We start from the raw sequence: 16,585 nt of genomic DNA, 5'->3' as shown, positions 1-16,585 counted from the left end.
GACTCCTCCAGATGCTGACTTCTGGAGCAGGACCAGGATCAGTGACGCACAGAGGTCATCGTTTTTCACCGACACATGATTCGTCAGCCTGAAAAAAAAAAAAAAAAAAAAAAAAAAAAAAACACCCCCCACCCTGATCACTTCTCCTCCTGAGGGGAGCTGTGAGGAGGTCAGGCAGGATCAGGGGTCAAGCCTTTTACTCCTGACATCAGTTTCCTGAACACATAGAGGGATTACAGGCCCGAACATCAAGAGAGGAGTGAGGTCATTCTGCGCTCTGCAGATATTATACATACATCTGCTGCAGCAGATTAGTGTTTGATTTCATGCTCTGCCTGTTTGTGATGTGAATCCACTGTCCTGTCCTGCTGCTGCTGAAGTTGTGTTAGTGAGTAAAGATGGCAACTATCAAAGACTGTAAGGATTTGAAACTTATATACATGGATAAACTCACACAGCTGCATTTAAATTCAAGTCACAACCCCATAGTTTCCAAAAACAAATCAGGATGATTGTGTTTCTAAATGTGTATAAAGTCTGAAGAAACATGTTGTCTTGCATTTGAATGTCTGAACACTGAATGTGGTTTCTTGGTTGGAGCAGGTGGCGGTGAACAAAACGTCTGCACAGACAGACTTAAAAGCTGTGTCTTCATTCCATACAACAGGGTAGAAAGTATATAATACTTTTAATTTAAAGCAGTTTATATACTATTAAATAATGTTCTGTACTGATACAAGATACACAGGTGTTTTATTCTGATTTCTTTTGTAATTTTTCTGACTTTCCTGAGTGAACTAGGACACAGGCTTCATTATGAATCATGCTAAAGGTGCCTACAGAACATGTCGTACATTGTCTTCATTGGTCAGTATGAGCTGTGAGTGCACACCTCCCTCCCTCCATCTTCAAGTGTTTGTCTGGGTCAAAGTTCAACCTCCAGCTCTGCTTCTTCTGATTCTGACTCCCTCTGCTATCGCTGCTCGTTGCTGCCCTCTGCTGTTCACCAGCCTCACAGGAATCTCAAGTTAGAGCCCCGGCAGGTACAAGTGACTTGTTGAAACACATGCAACCCACCTGCACACAAACACACAACAATATGCACCTGCACTACATGGGTGTGTGTTGTCATGCACCAACACAGATTATAAACTGGAGGAGTTCGTCGTCCACTGTGATAATCCCGTCTCTGATTCCCTGGTACGAAGAGGAGACTGACACACAGAGGACAAAGGCTGCTGTAATCTGTTGCATGTTCAACAAAATCATATGAGGATCGCAGATTTTGAAGAGACATGTCTTTCACCTTGTTGTGTGGTTGATTGAGTCCTCTGTTAGCATGTTAGCATTTTTAGTCTAGCCTCTGTTTAGCCAGATGGCTTCCTCTGTCAATCCCCACTCACAATCAAGATTAAGATTACACCCCGCACACACACACACACACACACACACACACACACAAACATGCACTCAAATACGTCAAACACACAGTAATTAATGTTCACTCGCTGGCAGATGATATAACAGAGAATCTGTCACAGTTGCTGAGTTACAGCTGAAGCTTAAGTGATCGCAGAAATTCAAGGTTGGAGGAGTGGCCGCGGATTAAAGTATTTTTACCACAAAGCCACGTATCCACGGCGCTCATCTGAAACACAGAGGTGGGAGACAGAAGCGAGGGAGGGAGGGAGGGGGAGGACAGTAGGGAGACAGATTGAAGAGGATAGAGAGGGAGAACGCCCTGCTGCCACCAGGCTGGTTCAGTGTTTCTCAGTCGGCCGTTGACGCCCTCTACCTTCCCTTCCTCTGAGGGGCTTGTTCTTGGAGGCCTCAGGGCCGCCCAGCATGAAGCAGGCACCATGGGCTTTCTGGAAAACTACCAGGAGATCGACCCTGTCACTTTGAACCTTTGCATCCTCATCGCCAGCTACGTTATCTTGCTCCTGGTCTTCCTGATATCGTGTATCATGTACGACTGCCGGGGCAAAGATCCTACCAAGGAGTACGCCCCGGACCCGCAGCCGACCCAGTCTCCCATCAGGTTGGTGGTGATGCAGAGTTCTCCGGCTCCGGTGGGACGGTGGGACACGACCAACATGATCACAACCTATCACGAGCCAACGCACTCGGACTTCAGGGAGAAGAAGAGCACGATGGTCTGACTGAGACTCAGAGGACTCACCTTTGTATATACCTGACTCTTTTTTGTACATACGTTTCTTTTTACGTTTTCTTGTCGTTCGCTGCTCGGACAATGCTAGGATTTGACCTACACAGGACCAGACTCGGACGGTAAGGGTGAGTGACATATGCCGGTGTCTTTAAGTGCTGTGTGTATGCAGGTGAAATCCCTCTTTACCTCAAGGATCTCAAGCCAAAGCCTGCAGTCTGCTCTGGAGAGGAAACGTCACAACTGATAAAGCACAAGGAATAAAGAGGGTGTTTCTGTTGTGTTCTGTTGACAGAGACTGGAGAGCTTTAGGATTAAGGTTAGGGGCTAGGAAAACATAAAGAGAGGTGTAGTAGAAGAGAAACTAAGTTTGTGTCTTAACATCTGTGATTCTTTAGACTTTAAAAGAGTCAGTGAATGCACCAGTGCCTTTTTGTTGCACCTTGCCACCTTTGGACTCTGTTCGTCTTCTCCAACATGCAGATAAAACTATTATCTCCACCTTATCTAGTCTATCAAAATCAAAGATGCCTTGACCTTGATTGGCTGCCATTCAGGGATTAACGTTCAACTTTTGGTTAAGTCTGGATGGACGGCCCAACACTCGATCCAGGTCCCAACCCTTCACGGCTAGATTCTTATTCTTGTTTGGTTTTGTTATCTCTAAAAAGAACCGAATAAAGACTTCAAATCAAAAATCGAATATTTTGAGACGTCTGTCTTTAATCGTCTCACCCTCGCAGCAGGAAGATGTTAACTCTTTGATAGATTCAGTGTCCATCGTGCTGAACAGGTAAAGAAAGGCTTAAAGTTTTCCTTTGTCTCTCTTTATCATATCGCTCGTATCACTCGAGTGCTGATATGGTGTATCAAGTCTGTAGAAACATGCAAAGAAAGTCCTATGTAAACAACAGTGAAGCACATGATTGCAGTGTTTAATAAGTAAACAGCCTACTGTTGATATAAAGCTGCAGTCACGATGGTGCACACGGCTGTTTTCTCATGTTCAGGATGAATAAACTTCCCATTTCGCCTTTAATTCGCTCAGTATTTATCCTTTCAGTGGCATCTGCAACCACCTAACTTCAGTTATATTTAGCATCTGCCTCTCTGCTCCTTCAGGCTCATTCATTGTGTCCATCTTGCGTGCAGCACCCTGCAGTAATCTGTGGCGAGTCAGACTGATTAGCCAGGCCTGTTGGAGCAGTCAGAGGGTCTGAAATCAAAGCGGGGGGACTTTGTTCCGTGAAGCAGGTTTACTGAGCTGTCAGGAGAACAATCCTGAGTGAAACCTCAAAGCCTGTCAGATCTGAAACATGGACTATAAAGAGCCTTTCCTGGGATTTACTCGGCAAAGTCATGGAGATAATTCACTGCCCCAACCTCCTGGAAAAAGTTCTAATCTGACAAACATTTCTCTTCTGGAGGCAAAATAATCTGTTGGTTGAGTTTAAGCACAGTGAGAGATTTTCTGATGACTGAAATAAACATGTTACACCGTGAATCTACATTAGCTTGTTAGCCTAGCCTGCTATCAGAGTGGGATTACACAGCAGTTCACATCACACTGGAGTCAATATAATTACCAGTTTCTAATTTGTAAATAATGCTCATGTCAACATCCAAATTGTAATTATGGCTGAGAAACACAGAGCTCCATGAATCTGACTTAGTGCCAAATAATACAGTGCTGAAAACCAGCGGGGGACTTCATGTGAGCCAGACTGTAATCACACTGGGAATCTTTACCATCTCTACCACCAATCCCAGGTAACATTAGTGTCTGTCAACAGCAAGATTATCCAGACCACTCAGTAAACCTGCTGCTTGGAACAGGACACTTTTGACTTAGTTGAACAAACATTTCCTGGAGGCAGAAATAATCTTTAACCTCAGTGGGTGAACTTGAAGCTAATGTTGAGAAGCCTGGTATAATATACAGAATATAAAGTCTAGCTGCAGTGGTAAGTGTCAGTAGATTTCGTTTTTATGTTTTGATCGGAGAGGAGAGCTTATACATGCAACTGAATCAGCTCTTTGTTTAATAGAGAAACTGCTGTGGCTGCTGATTATTCAACAGACTGTGATTACAGCTTCAGTCTGAGCTGCCAACACTCAACAGAAATAGATCCCACGGCTCTGAGAACTCTTACAGTAAACATGGACACAAACCCGGATGGAGCCCGGTGTAATCCTGCTTCTGAGAAATGTGGATCTCATTCATAAAACAGGCCAAGTGTAGTCTTTATAAAGTTTGTAAAGGATTAGCCAAGGAGATGGTGAATTATCACCTGACCTCCATCCCAACCCTGCGTCTCAGTATCTGAACAGCCAGAGGAATAATTCTTCTCTTCATGTGAAAACTAAGAGAATGACCCCTGTGTGTTTGTGTAGCCATGACTATTGGCTTGGCTAAAACTTGAATCATGTGACCAGGTCAGGACGCAGCTCTAATCACAGAGAGGAAACACATGGCTCTCCTCATTAACGTTTGATGAAATAATGCCAATATTTTCTGCATAAGCTGCACACGATTAAACACAACACAAGCTTTTTTTAGATCTGCCTCATTATCACTTGATGCTTGATGATACTTAATGTCTTTTTCTTTAAATTTGACCCTTTAAGAACCTGGTAGAAGCATTTTCATAGTCAGAGCTGTGCCCTAACATCTGAAATTCTTCATAAATAATTCACAATCAGCTGCTAATACTTGTAGCTGACAGTATAAGTCTTTGTTTTAATTTCTCTGTACCAGTTAAAGTCTTGTTTTCTCTCTTAAATCTGTTCAAAGTGAGAAATATGTGTTAAAACATGCGAGTGTTGTCTGCTGCAGGGTTAGACCTGAACAGTCCTACTGGGCCCAAAGAGTCAGGAAGCCCCAGGGGACCACATAGAGACAAGAAACGACGAGTGGTGCATGTCATTCACTGACATGTGGGATATTTTGTTCTGAAGTGATCAAGTCAAAGCAGTATTAGTGAATGTGAACACTGTTAGTGGTGAAAATCCTACTATTAGAATATTAAAACACACAACAGGAAAGAAACTAACATTTGGAACCAGAACTGTCTGAACCTAGACGTCAGTCTGTGACACTGAAGGTGTAAAGTGAGAACATGGAGGCAGCCACGCTTCAACGCACGCAGTAATCCTGAGCCAGAAGCATCAGTGTGTTTTCCGCTATAGCGCACGCTAGGGTCAGCTTGTTAGCTGCAAGATTAATTAACCTGGGTGCAGCGACGCTCTGCAGCAGCAAAGCTTCTGACCTAAATACACTGTTCAGGTTTGTTTTCAGACGAACGCCAAATCTAAAATCCATTTATTTTTATTTATTTATATGTGGGTTTGTAGTTCTTATTGTTCAAAATATTCTTCATGTGTTGATTTGTCGAGTTTTTGCTGTGAAAATGCAGCACCTTCGCTGTCGCAGTCACTTTTTAATGCTGAGAATCATCTTCCCATTTTTAATTTGCAGTATAGTTGAGTTAATATCAGACATTCCCTCTCTTCCCTTCCCCGCTGGAGGTTAACTATAGGCCATACATTCTAGCATGAAAGAGTAAACCAATTACAAAGCTGTTTAACCCTGTGTCACGTGTTAACATAAAGCCTCTTTTATTCTGAGGCATTCCCACCTATAGTATACGTACGTCCTGCAGAGCAGTGGAGGCTGTTCTACTGAGCCACACAACATGGATTTCAGTAGTTTATCTGTGGACGATTGTACAGTGTGTGTGTATTCATGGTATGAAATGATTGAGAGGTAAAGTTTAGGACACTGGATCCAGGTCAGCAGGTTTCTGAGAGAGAGATTGTGTCATTGTCATTGTGTCTGACCTTTGACCCCTGTGTTATCAGGGAGATTACATCATTTATGATTCTGAAATTATTTATACTTATTTTAAACCAGTCAGTACAAAATCTCTCCTCCCTGCATGACACAACGTCAGGCAGGAACTTTAAATGCTTCCTGGTCGGTAAGAATTATTTTCATTTTTTAAAAACGCAGAAACACATTCTGTGTGTACATGTGAATGTTTGTTAGGGGTCAAACTGCACATTGAGAGGAACACACACTCCTTAAACTGAGACACTGTGCATCTGCTCCAGGAGCCAAAATAAAATTCTACTGATGCACGAACCAAAAACAAGAACGTTTTTCCACAGCTCAGTTTTGATTATCTGAATTTCTTCAGTGGTGTTTTCAGACACCTCGCCCTCATCACAGAGGCAAAAGAAGTTCCTGGTGTCTTCACATATGGTCTGTACGTTCAGGTACTTGGCAACAGGGAAAATGTAGACACTGAAGTAAAGCAGGAATAAGGAAAAAAATACAAATAAGTAAAAGCAGGAAAGTAGGTCACAGACAGGTTCCAGGTCTAAATACAGATGGAAGACAACAGGAAAAGGTTTGACCCCAGCAGATGCTCAACAAAGACATCCTGGCATTCAGCACCACATCAATGCTTTCAGAAAAATCTGAGATTACGACTTGGAAACTGATTTGAACGACATTTGAGCAGTTGACCCTAAAAAAAAAAAACCTTTGTACAGGAAAGCATGGATTGTGAGAATCGTACATTTGAAACCCACACAGATGTTTTCAGTCCTTGTGGCGGATTAAACCTGTGCTCAGGTTGAGGCTGGGTGGAGCTCAGGTGACTTGACAGGGACTAATAAAGGTGCAGTCACATAAACCCTCCATCCAGTGAAACTGCTCTGCACCAGGCTCTGAAGAGGACATGATGTCTAATGAGGGTGATAAATAAACAGAGTGCAGTCCTGAAGTGTAAACAGTGTGTGTGTGAACACTGCAACAATAATAACAACATGAATGTGCAGGTGTATTAGGAGATTGAACCAAAACAGGAAATACATGCCTGACCATGTCCCTCATCCGGGTTCAGTGATGATGAAGATGAGTGTTTGCAGAGCAGGAGGATAATGTGACTGTGTTTTTCCCACACCTCTGTAACCTGCTCCTCATCTCTGGTTGAGTGTGGTGCATTGTGGGTAATGTAGGACAAGAATACATGGGATAAAAACAATATCTCTTGTTATGCTGCATCCATTTTGATATTTTTTCCTAAACTGTTTAATACAAGCCTGAGATGGTGGTGGCGTAAAATTAAAATGAGAGAATGATAGAAATGTGCAGTGATGTTTTCATCGTGAGAGAAGCCAGTCGACTAATGCCTCAGGTTGCAGGTTTGAGCCCGATCGTTGCTCTCAGCACACAGTTACATAAAGTGACGCGTCGTGTGTAAACTGACACAGGTCAAACACCTGAGAAACCGCATCCACCACCAAACCCCAGACGCAGTCAGACAGGGGTTGTTTACGGGGCAGGACAGGAAGTCGTCCTGAGCCCGCTGCCAACCTGCTCCTCCCAGGTCTGTATCACATTAGAGGTGTTAGTGAAGCAGCGTGGGGGGAAAAAGCAGAGCGGAGCCAGAAACAAGGAGACGCTGTCTGCTGACATATGGCCTCTGGCATTCACCCGCTGTCTGTGATAATGTCCTTTTTAAAAAAACCCCGACGTGGACAATGAGCTCTTTCTCCTCATCTCCTACTGGTACAGTACATGTACCACAAAGGCCCAGATACCAGTACACCATTCTTCTTTGGGTGTCTGATATACACTCGACCTTTTTTTAGTAATCCACTGTTTTAATCTGAGAAAAGAAAAGTGCTTACCTGTGTCTGCTGATAGAAAAATATTCTTCTATTCATTTGTGTTGTTGTTTGCAGCAGCAGAGTGAACTTCATTAAAGATTGCACTTTGGTCTTACATAAACACTCTGTTATATCTCAGAGCCACTGATCAAGTTGACAGTGCTATTATGTAACTGTGCAGTTCACTGTCTGCCGCAACATCACACTCTGATTTTTTCTGTACCAGCAGAGTTACACGTTTCCTTACCCATGATGCCTGCTACAGGAAGCTGTGTGTGGCGTCTTTATGTCGTTGTGAACACATGACCTTTAGCGTCAGCTAGTTTCATTTTGTGGTGAGTAAGCTGTGTGGTCAGTGTGGCATCCTGCATCTGAGAGGAACTTCTTATATAACATAAGAACATCTATTGTTTGACCAAAAGTGGCAGGAGATTTCTGAGTTAAGACCAAATTAAACAGTAAAAGAAAGCATCTAGTTGACGTGTAACTTTTGGCTTATGTAGCTGAAATACAAACTCAAATTAAAAATGTAAATAAACTGCTTTGGCAGGTATTCTTACCTCTAAACAAAATGATCGTATTTCTGTTTTCATGTAATATACATTTATAATTTAATCTCCAAAACACGTTCGTATACTCTTAAATTTTACTTTTTAATAAGCCATCGACTCTGCAGTTAAATTGTTAATGTGGGGTTACAATTTTCTCATTTTCTATTCAGTCACTGATTGTAAATGTAAAAATGAGTCATTAATACAATAATTTCACAACAGTAACAAATGCACACACAGTGCAAATGCTGTGATGTGGGATTTTATTCAATTCAAGATTTATTAGTGGCTTATATCTGATCTATAAAGCAGTAATGATGTCGCTGTGTTACTCCTTATTAACTGGTAATAAAGGGTGCATTTAGAAACTTGCTACCAAAATATGAAATAAGCGTTAAAAAATAAGTATAAAGAAGTCTTGTAACACGCAATAACGACCACAAACTATCACTGAAAAGCACAACAAACAGAAACCACTTCCTCTACAACACACAGAAGAGAGAAACAGTTAAAGTAACTCTGGACAACGGTTGTTTCTTTTCCCATAAACCCTCACATTCTCAATCATTGCATATCCCGACAGGACACCGCCTAGCTGATATCTGATTGGTTAGCGCGCCGGTAATCTCGCTCCTCATTGGCTGATGCCGCCGTCAGTCAACATCTCACCACTGTTTGGGCGGCGGGGCACCAAAAGAAAAATCATATTTTAGTTGAGCGGCTCCGCGGGGAGCAGCTCGTCATTGACCGGCGGGGGCTGCTTGCTTGCGGGGGTCTTTTGGGTTTGTCCTGGCTGCTGCTGGTGCTCATGGATGTTTGTAGCTTAAAGACCAGGGTGTGAGTTAGTGTTTTGTTACAGAATGGTTTTAAGAAAAAGGCTAAAATGGTGCCTTTGTAGTGGGAGTATTAATGCTGCCGGTGCCTTGTAGCCTGTAATGAAAGTTAGCATAACGTTAGCTCATGCTAGGCCTTCCGTTTCCTTCGGTTTGTCAGGACGGTTTATTGTTTTATTTCTCCCTTTGTAAACCAGGGCTTTGTTGCTCTTTTGTTCGCTGATTTTTTTTTTTTTTCCTTTTGCTCTCTGTGGTTGATAAGGCAGTGACATGAAGAGAGTGAACAGCTTTCAGAGGTGGGTGAAATCCGATAATCCAGCTGTAAAAAAAGGATGTTTGGGGCTGTAGTGATATTACATGACCACGGTTATGTCAGATATCTGCAACAAACCACTTAGATGTGCTTAGTTACCTCGTTGTTCATGTTGTCCGTTAACCTGAACCTGTTTTTCCACTCAGCTCTATAACATACACAAAGGAAACTTCAAACTAAAGCACTTATATACTGTGTTATATCAGCTTTGGAACAAAAGATCGAAAATTCAGTTAAATTAAGGCTTAATATTCTGTAATCAGTCTGTAAGTGCCTGACAGGAAGCTCCTTCAGATGTGTTTTATATCGTTGGAAATAGAACATCTGTGGGGTTTTGGGCTGGTTCGGTTGTATTTCCTAGCATTTTATAAACTAAATCAACAAACAGCACATTAGCTGATAATGATAAATGTTATTTCCAGCTCTAAATGTCATGTTCACCAGTAGAATATAATGTATGTGAACCTCTGTTGTGTTTTAAATGGCAGTGATTTTTTAATTGCCTGTGAAAACAAACCTCTGCTCGAGTGATTAGCTTAGCCAAAGCTATCAATATACACTAAGATTATTATATAGATGTGCATCATTTTGTCAAATTATAATTTCTCAAACTATGTCTAAGCCTTACGTTCAGTATCTAGGTGAAGTTTTTAGTTTATTACCTTACGCTTTTCTTATTTTATTTCTTATCTACCTGCTTGAGTATGTGTTCGATGTTTGTTTTGTGACTTGGCTGCTGTAACAATGCTGTCTCTGTTTATCACTCTCCACAGAAGTGTGATTATGTCGTAGATACAGAGATCGCAACACATTTACTGTTTATTTGACACATACACCAGTTCTCTCTTGATAAGAACTGATTCAAAACAAAAGTTCCTCTCAGAGAGAGGTGATGTGATTGTGTTGTAATATTTTGTTTTGTTTATTTGTGTGTTTCAGGTTTATGAACAGACGGGCCTCTGCTAACTGTCGCTACCAGCCCACCTGCTATGAGCATGCTGCAAACTGCTACACTCATGCAGTGAGTGGCTTTTATTTATCTATTAATGTTGAGGAGATAAAGCTGCTAATTGATGCTTTGTTTGTTAATGATTCTGTGATTTGTCGTCCGTGCAGCTCCTCATTGTGCCGGCCTTCGTGGGCATGGCGTTACTGCACCGTCTGTCGGACAACAGCTGGGAGAAGATCACAGCCTGGGTGTACGGCATGGGCCTCTGTGCCCTCTTCCTGGTCTCCACTGTGTTTCATATCATCACCTGGAAGAAGAGCCACATGAGGTCAGGAGAAGCAAAATGATGACAGGACTCACATGACCTCACAAAACCTCTTAATTTCAGAATTTGACTCTGTTTTATCTTCTTGTATAACAAAGCCCTGGAGTTCATTATCAGTGCTTTTTTTAAAATCTTGTTTGAACATATAAATGATGCTTCTTCTCTTTCACCTCTCACAGATGTTTGTTGTTTGTTTCAGGTCTGTGGAACAGTGTTTCCACATGTGTGACAGAGTAGTCATCTATTTCTTCATTGCTGCCTCCTACACACCTTGGTGAGTGTCAGACAGATCAGCGATAGACTCGTATCTTCTCTCATATGTGGAGACCTAACACAGGTGCCATTTGTCTTTGTCCCTGCTCAGGTTAAACCTGCGTGAACTGGGCCCTCTAGCAGCACACATGCGCTGGTTTGTGTGGCTCATGGCTGCTGCTGGAACCATCTATGTCTTCAACTACCACGAAAAGTGAGTTTGTGTTACAGTCGGAAAGAAATTAGGAATCATCCATCTTTTATGAGGTGTTAGAAACACTGAGTGTAACCACCAGTGAATGTAGAGGACTTTGTAACTGTGCAGCACATTTTTCAACCATGTGAGGAACCTTCTTCCTCCCCTCTCTGTGCTGGTGTTGAACAGATCTGTTTTGGTATCATTTAATCATGAACTTCAAAGCAGGTTTGGCAAGTTTTTGTTAGCTTCTCTTCATTGTTCGTGCTCAGTCACATTAATGGGCACTTGCTGAGTGTTAACACCAGTTATACCCTGTGTGTTGCCACATGTAGGATGTCACAACAATAAAATGGCCGCCAGTGTCCTGCTGAACAGCCAGGAAAAAGTTTTAAAGCAGAGAGTCTAAATTTCTGGATGAAAATCTTGTGCTTAGTGCTGCGTGACTTAACACACTGTGACCAAAATAACAAACATCATGACAACAAATCTTTATATTTTAATAAATACCCTCAGTTTGCAGAAGTCAAAGACACATGTTAATGTCCAGGGTTAGCCCTGTCTGGCTAAAAGAATTTTAGGAATCAGTGCCAGTAATGAGCTCCATAAGTATCATCTGAAGTTCCTACTTTTTCCATCATTTGGTTCTACTCTACTCTACTTAGAGAAATGAAAGTGTGTTGCTCTCCAGTTTTGTTGAACCCCTCCTGCTCTTACTGACGCATAAAATCTGAATTAATTTGCATCATATTTACTTTTCAGTGAACATGTTTTTCCTCTTTTGTCTTTGCAGGTATAAACTTGTCGAGCTGGCCTTCTATTTGACGATGGGATTTTTCCCCGCATCAGTCGTGACGTCAATGGTAGTTTATTTACAGTTTGTTTACTTGTCCTGAATCAGCACACACCACGCAGCAGGGTGGAGGTGTTTGAGTGTGTTATACTTCCTCTTCTCGCTGACACTGAAGAGCAGTGGTTCTCAGAGTGCAGCTTGGGAAACCTCATGGGCAAGAGGCTCATGGTGTTTTATTGAACAGGGTTTAAACTCTGTATCATGAATAAACAAAGATCCATATCAGGAAATTATCTGTGCAGGTTTAAAGCCACTAAAACTTTAACAAACACTGCACCTCCTGGTTTGTTGTTTACGATCTTGTGTAAAAGAAATAAAAAAACCACAGCTGTTGTGTGTTCAGCCAGAGAGAGTGAGGCTCCTTTAGAGAGTGAAGCTGCAGAATGAGGGTGACTTTATACAGCAGAGCACTCCAGGCCCAGGTGTAGCTCATGAAGTTAACGAGCCTCCAATCAGCACCTGCAACACAGGTGGTGTCCACACCACCCGGAGTTTCCGAGAGTTTCGGAAACGATGTTGCAGACTCCCAGTTCACTCCCTGATCAGTCACAATATGTCCTCTCCTGATTTTACGTCAAACTACACTTACTCCCACCTCATAGTTGGTCCAAGCAAAGAAATCTCTGGTCTTACTTTTCTCCATTGCTGCTCATTCGTAGCATTTTCTCAACCTGCTTCCTGTTTTTTTGTACAACCTACACTGGCATGCACGTGTCCAGTTTTTATAAAGTGTAACTATTAGTGTGTTATGTAACGTGTCTTTAAGTTTCCCTTGTTTTCCGTTCTCTGCAGAGCAACACTGAGGGGCTTCATGAGCTGGCCTGCGGAGGACTCATCTACTGCCTCGGTGTGTTCTTCTTCAAGAGCGATGGCGTCATCCCCTTCGCCCACGCCATCTGGCACGTGTTCGTGGCGCTGGCTGCGGCTGTGCACTACTACGCCATCTGGAAATACCTCTACAAGGCTCCCAGCGCCGACACCCTCCTCGATTCGTGACCACGGCGGACGGGGGTGGGAGGGACCTGTTCTCGCTTGCACACTGACTCCCTCAACTGCCCACTGAAGCTGCAGCGACAGCCGAAAAGTTTACGAAAATACTGACCATGAATTGTTTACTGTTTTCTAATGTGGAGGAGAACAGGTTTTTCAGCGTCTCCCTGACAAACAAAAGCTACTTTAAAAGCTGTTTTCTACAACTTCAGTCTAAAAAAAAACAAAACAAACTTGACAGCGAGGGAGGGAATTTAGACTTTTTACTCTTAGTACTGACCTCGGCACATTCGTGAGTATTTGAGAAATTTGATAGCACTCTTTTGTATCACTTGAAGAGAGTCACATTCCACATTTGGGGTCGTTTGTGTATCAAAACCTGGAGACTTGTCCATTTCAGGGGGTGATTTGAACACGGGGGGGGACAGATGAAGCACGAGGACACATTGATATTTGAGTTGCAGTACCAGTACCAGAATTGTACTTTTTGATGCTTTAGTCTTGAGAACGAAAGAAGCCAAAGCTGTACAGGAACTTTGCCAAAGTAAAATAGTTTCAAACTGGCAAAATTTGATTTAAATCAGGAAGAGATTTGTATGAATCTGACCAGACATTCAATGCCAACTTTGAATACTCTGTACCCAAAAGTGTTTGCTTCAGTACCCAACCCTAATCAGTAGTTAAATACAGTTTGAAGTGTTGGTCGTTCATTTTCCCATTTTCTTTATTTTTATAATGATTGCATTTTCAACCCATCTGATCCAGATCCACACTCTTTTTATTGAGTCTAATGCTTCGTTTCTGACTCCAAATGCAGTCCTCGGTTGTCCGAGAACCACAGTGGATCCTGGTTAGTATGTAGCGCCCCCTGCTGGTGGGCTGGTGTAAGAGGGTGAGTCACAACATTTCAGGGAGGTGCGGAGGTGAGATGGGGGGAGGTGGGAGTTTTTGTTAATGAGCCAAAGGAGAGAAAATCAGTTCAGGCAGTGTGATGAAACTGAATTGTTTCACTGTATTTGTAATGTGAACAGCGTGCAGTAGAGTGTGTGTGTATGCACGACCTTTGTGTACTGTAGTCCAGTATTACATTTCCACTGATTCTCTCTGTTTTTGATTTGCACCACTAGGACAAACAGTGTTTCCTGTCTGTGTTCTCAAGTGGGTTTGATCAGTGGAGAAACCTCATGTTCTTGTTTTTGTCTCCTGCTGTTGGTTTTGTAAATTTGCTCAATGGCTCCTGACTCATAAATCTACCTTTCTGTTGCTTTCCTCTTAGTGACGTGTGGAGCTGAATGATTGCATATTTTTTAATTGTGGCTCTTGTTGAAATGATTTCCTTAACCACTCTGTTTTGTAATGTTTGTATATTCTGTTGTTCTGTTGATTATATGAATCCTGGCCTTCGCAGGGGAAAAAAACTCCTCGTCTGTTCTGTTGGCTGTTAATGGTGCTGCATAAACATGAATGCTCTTCCACTATACTGAATATCACCTTTCTAATGTGACAATAAAAAATGATCATGCCCCACGTCTGCGCCTCCACACAAGAGCCTCATTCATAATAGTTTTCCTTTTTAAACTCTGTTAGCATTGACTGATGTTCTCAACTGGAATCCAAGCTCTCAGTAGACTGAGCAATTTCCTGCAGAGGAATGAAAGCAGCAGCAACGAAAGAACCATACCTTCCCTCGACTACCCTTTCTGTCAGGAAGTAAAGAACCTATCAGTACCAGACTCATTTTACTGAGCAGAACACAGGAGCTGCTGGAATTAGTTAGTGTTTTTTACTGAAGTAAAAGAGTAATTAAAGTGTGAAATTAGCAAAATGTTGTAGATTCCTGACTTAGAATAAACATCTGAATGAATAATTAAACTATTGAACACCTTGTCCTGCTGATACTTTTAAGGCTTTTAAGTCTGAATGAGCAGAGAAACAAGAAGACGTCAGAAAAGAATTGGGATTTTATTAGACACTACAAATTACAGAGAGACAGAGAGGCTGAGGGCTGAACAGCACAAATAAATGTTTTGCATCCATTCCATGACAAACAAGACCGAATACTCCTTTAAGTTGTACTTTATACTCTCTGAAACAGTCCATTGGTGTTGCCATGAATACAATGGTTACACGTCTGTTGCAATGTCCAAAATAAGAAATGAAAAGAGTTGTCAGTGTATAGAATATATAGATTTTTTGATGCACTAAGAAGCCCTTCAGTGCAGATCTGAACCTATCCGAGTGGTGCTGTGATGAGATCTTTACATTGCTGAGAGACTGGGGAACAGTCAGTGTATTCAAGGCACTGGAATAGACTCAGAATTATGGTTAACGTTTCCGGGTGAGGTAGTGAAATCACTCGACTGTGAGGTAATTTTGGGATACACATGGATTAATTATTGGCTTTTTCCTAGATGTATATATATATATGATTTCATAAAAAGATGCTCCACAGATTCAGGAGGCATCGTTCCAGTCTTCACTCTTCTCTACAAACCCTGTTCACACTCGAGTGCATCTGTGCAGATAAGATGTAGAAGGGAAATACCCTCTGAAGCGCAAAAACCCTAAGACGACAGTTTGCGGTTCGAAAAAAATCATTTCATATCGCACACACCTTTGGATCGGATCGATAATGTTCAGCCAAGTCTGGGCTGGGATTAGACCGATGTGTCCATCTGCTGTTTTATCGGGCCGATGTTGACTTTTCTGACTGTTGCGTTTAGGGTTGTTACGTTTTTAAATCTTGGTTTCAGAGATTTTTCACAGCCTGAAAAGAACAAAGTACTAACGACCCAAACTTTAAGACACATTGAATAAAATTACGCAGCCGATATTTAAATATATATATATTTCAAATTTCATTTTCCATTTGTGTTCACGTGATGCGTGACTAAATTTTTAAATTTTTATTTATTATAGAAATTAAAAAAACAAATTCAAACACCACTGGATGGAAATAGTTTCTCCAGGTTTAATCATACACCAAACACAAAATGGAAAATTAATTTTCTAAATTAAGAATTTTTAAAAAAGTCCATACCATTCATCTGTGCAGTAAATGTAAGACTGCAACTAGCAGCTGGTTAGCGTAGCTTAGTGCAAAACAGGTGGAAACAGCTAGCCTGGCTCTGTCCAAAGGTAACAAAATCTGCCTACTAGTGCTTCACACGTTATATCTCATTTAATCAATCTGTACAAAATCTTAAGAGTAAAAAATGTCACACATCTCTTTTTGTACAGATTTTAAAGGTGCTAGCAGTTGGATTTTATTACCGCTAAATAAAGCTAGGCTAGCTGTTTCCAGTTTTTAGGCTAACCTAAGCTACCTCATATTTAATGCACAGATACTTGTTGTAACTATTATTTTAAATGATTTCATTTTAATATTTGCACACTTGAACTTCCATACAAATGATCAGAAACGTCAGTATCAGCCTTCAAAAACACAAATCGGTCACATCCCACTCCTGACTG

The 16,585-nt window shown here is 41.7% G+C and overlaps 2 protein-coding genes across 4 annotated transcripts; both read left to right on the top strand.

Annotated features, from left to right (window-relative positions):
- The first annotated feature begins 1,710 nt into the window (after window positions 1-1,710).
- On the top strand, window positions 1,711-2,162 carry LOC127142971 (small integral membrane protein 36-like). The gene has a single exon (XM_051073894.1). The coding sequence runs from the start codon at window positions 1,860-1,862 to the stop codon at window positions 2,160-2,162; it is 303 nt and encodes a 100-aa protein (XP_050929851.1). The 5' UTR covers window positions 1,711-1,859.
- mmd (monocyte to macrophage differentiation-associated) lies at window positions 2,107-14,638 on the top strand. 3 transcript variants are annotated; one of them, XM_018662972.2, is made up of 7 exons: window positions 2,107-2,292; window positions 10,486-10,567; window positions 10,663-10,823; window positions 11,020-11,094; window positions 11,185-11,286; window positions 12,062-12,131; window positions 12,914-14,638. In XM_018662972.2, exons 1-7 carry the CDS (start codon window positions 2,255-2,257, stop codon window positions 13,115-13,117), a joined length of 732 nt encoding a protein of 243 aa, XP_018518488.1. In that variant the 5' UTR covers window positions 2,107-2,254; the 3' UTR covers window positions 13,118-14,638. The 3 variants fall into 3 exon arrangements, with proteins under 3 accessions (XP_018518488.1, XP_018518496.1, XP_050929850.1); XM_018662980.2 differs by having other exon boundaries at window positions 2,165-2,298; XM_051073893.1 differs by lacking the exon at window positions 2,107-2,292 and adding an exon at window positions 9,099-9,529.
- The last annotated feature ends 1,947 nt before the right edge of the window (window positions 14,639-16,585 follow it).

The sequence above is a fragment of the Lates calcarifer genome, linkage group LG11 (assembly GCF_001640805.2).
Source record: "Lates calcarifer isolate ASB-BC8 linkage group LG11, TLL_Latcal_v3, whole genome shotgun sequence".
NCBI classification, from domain to species: Eukaryota; Metazoa; Chordata; class Actinopteri; family Centropomidae; genus Lates; species Lates calcarifer.
The sequence above is the reverse complement of the archived record's forward strand: the minus strand, read 5'-3'. Positions and strand labels throughout refer to the sequence as shown.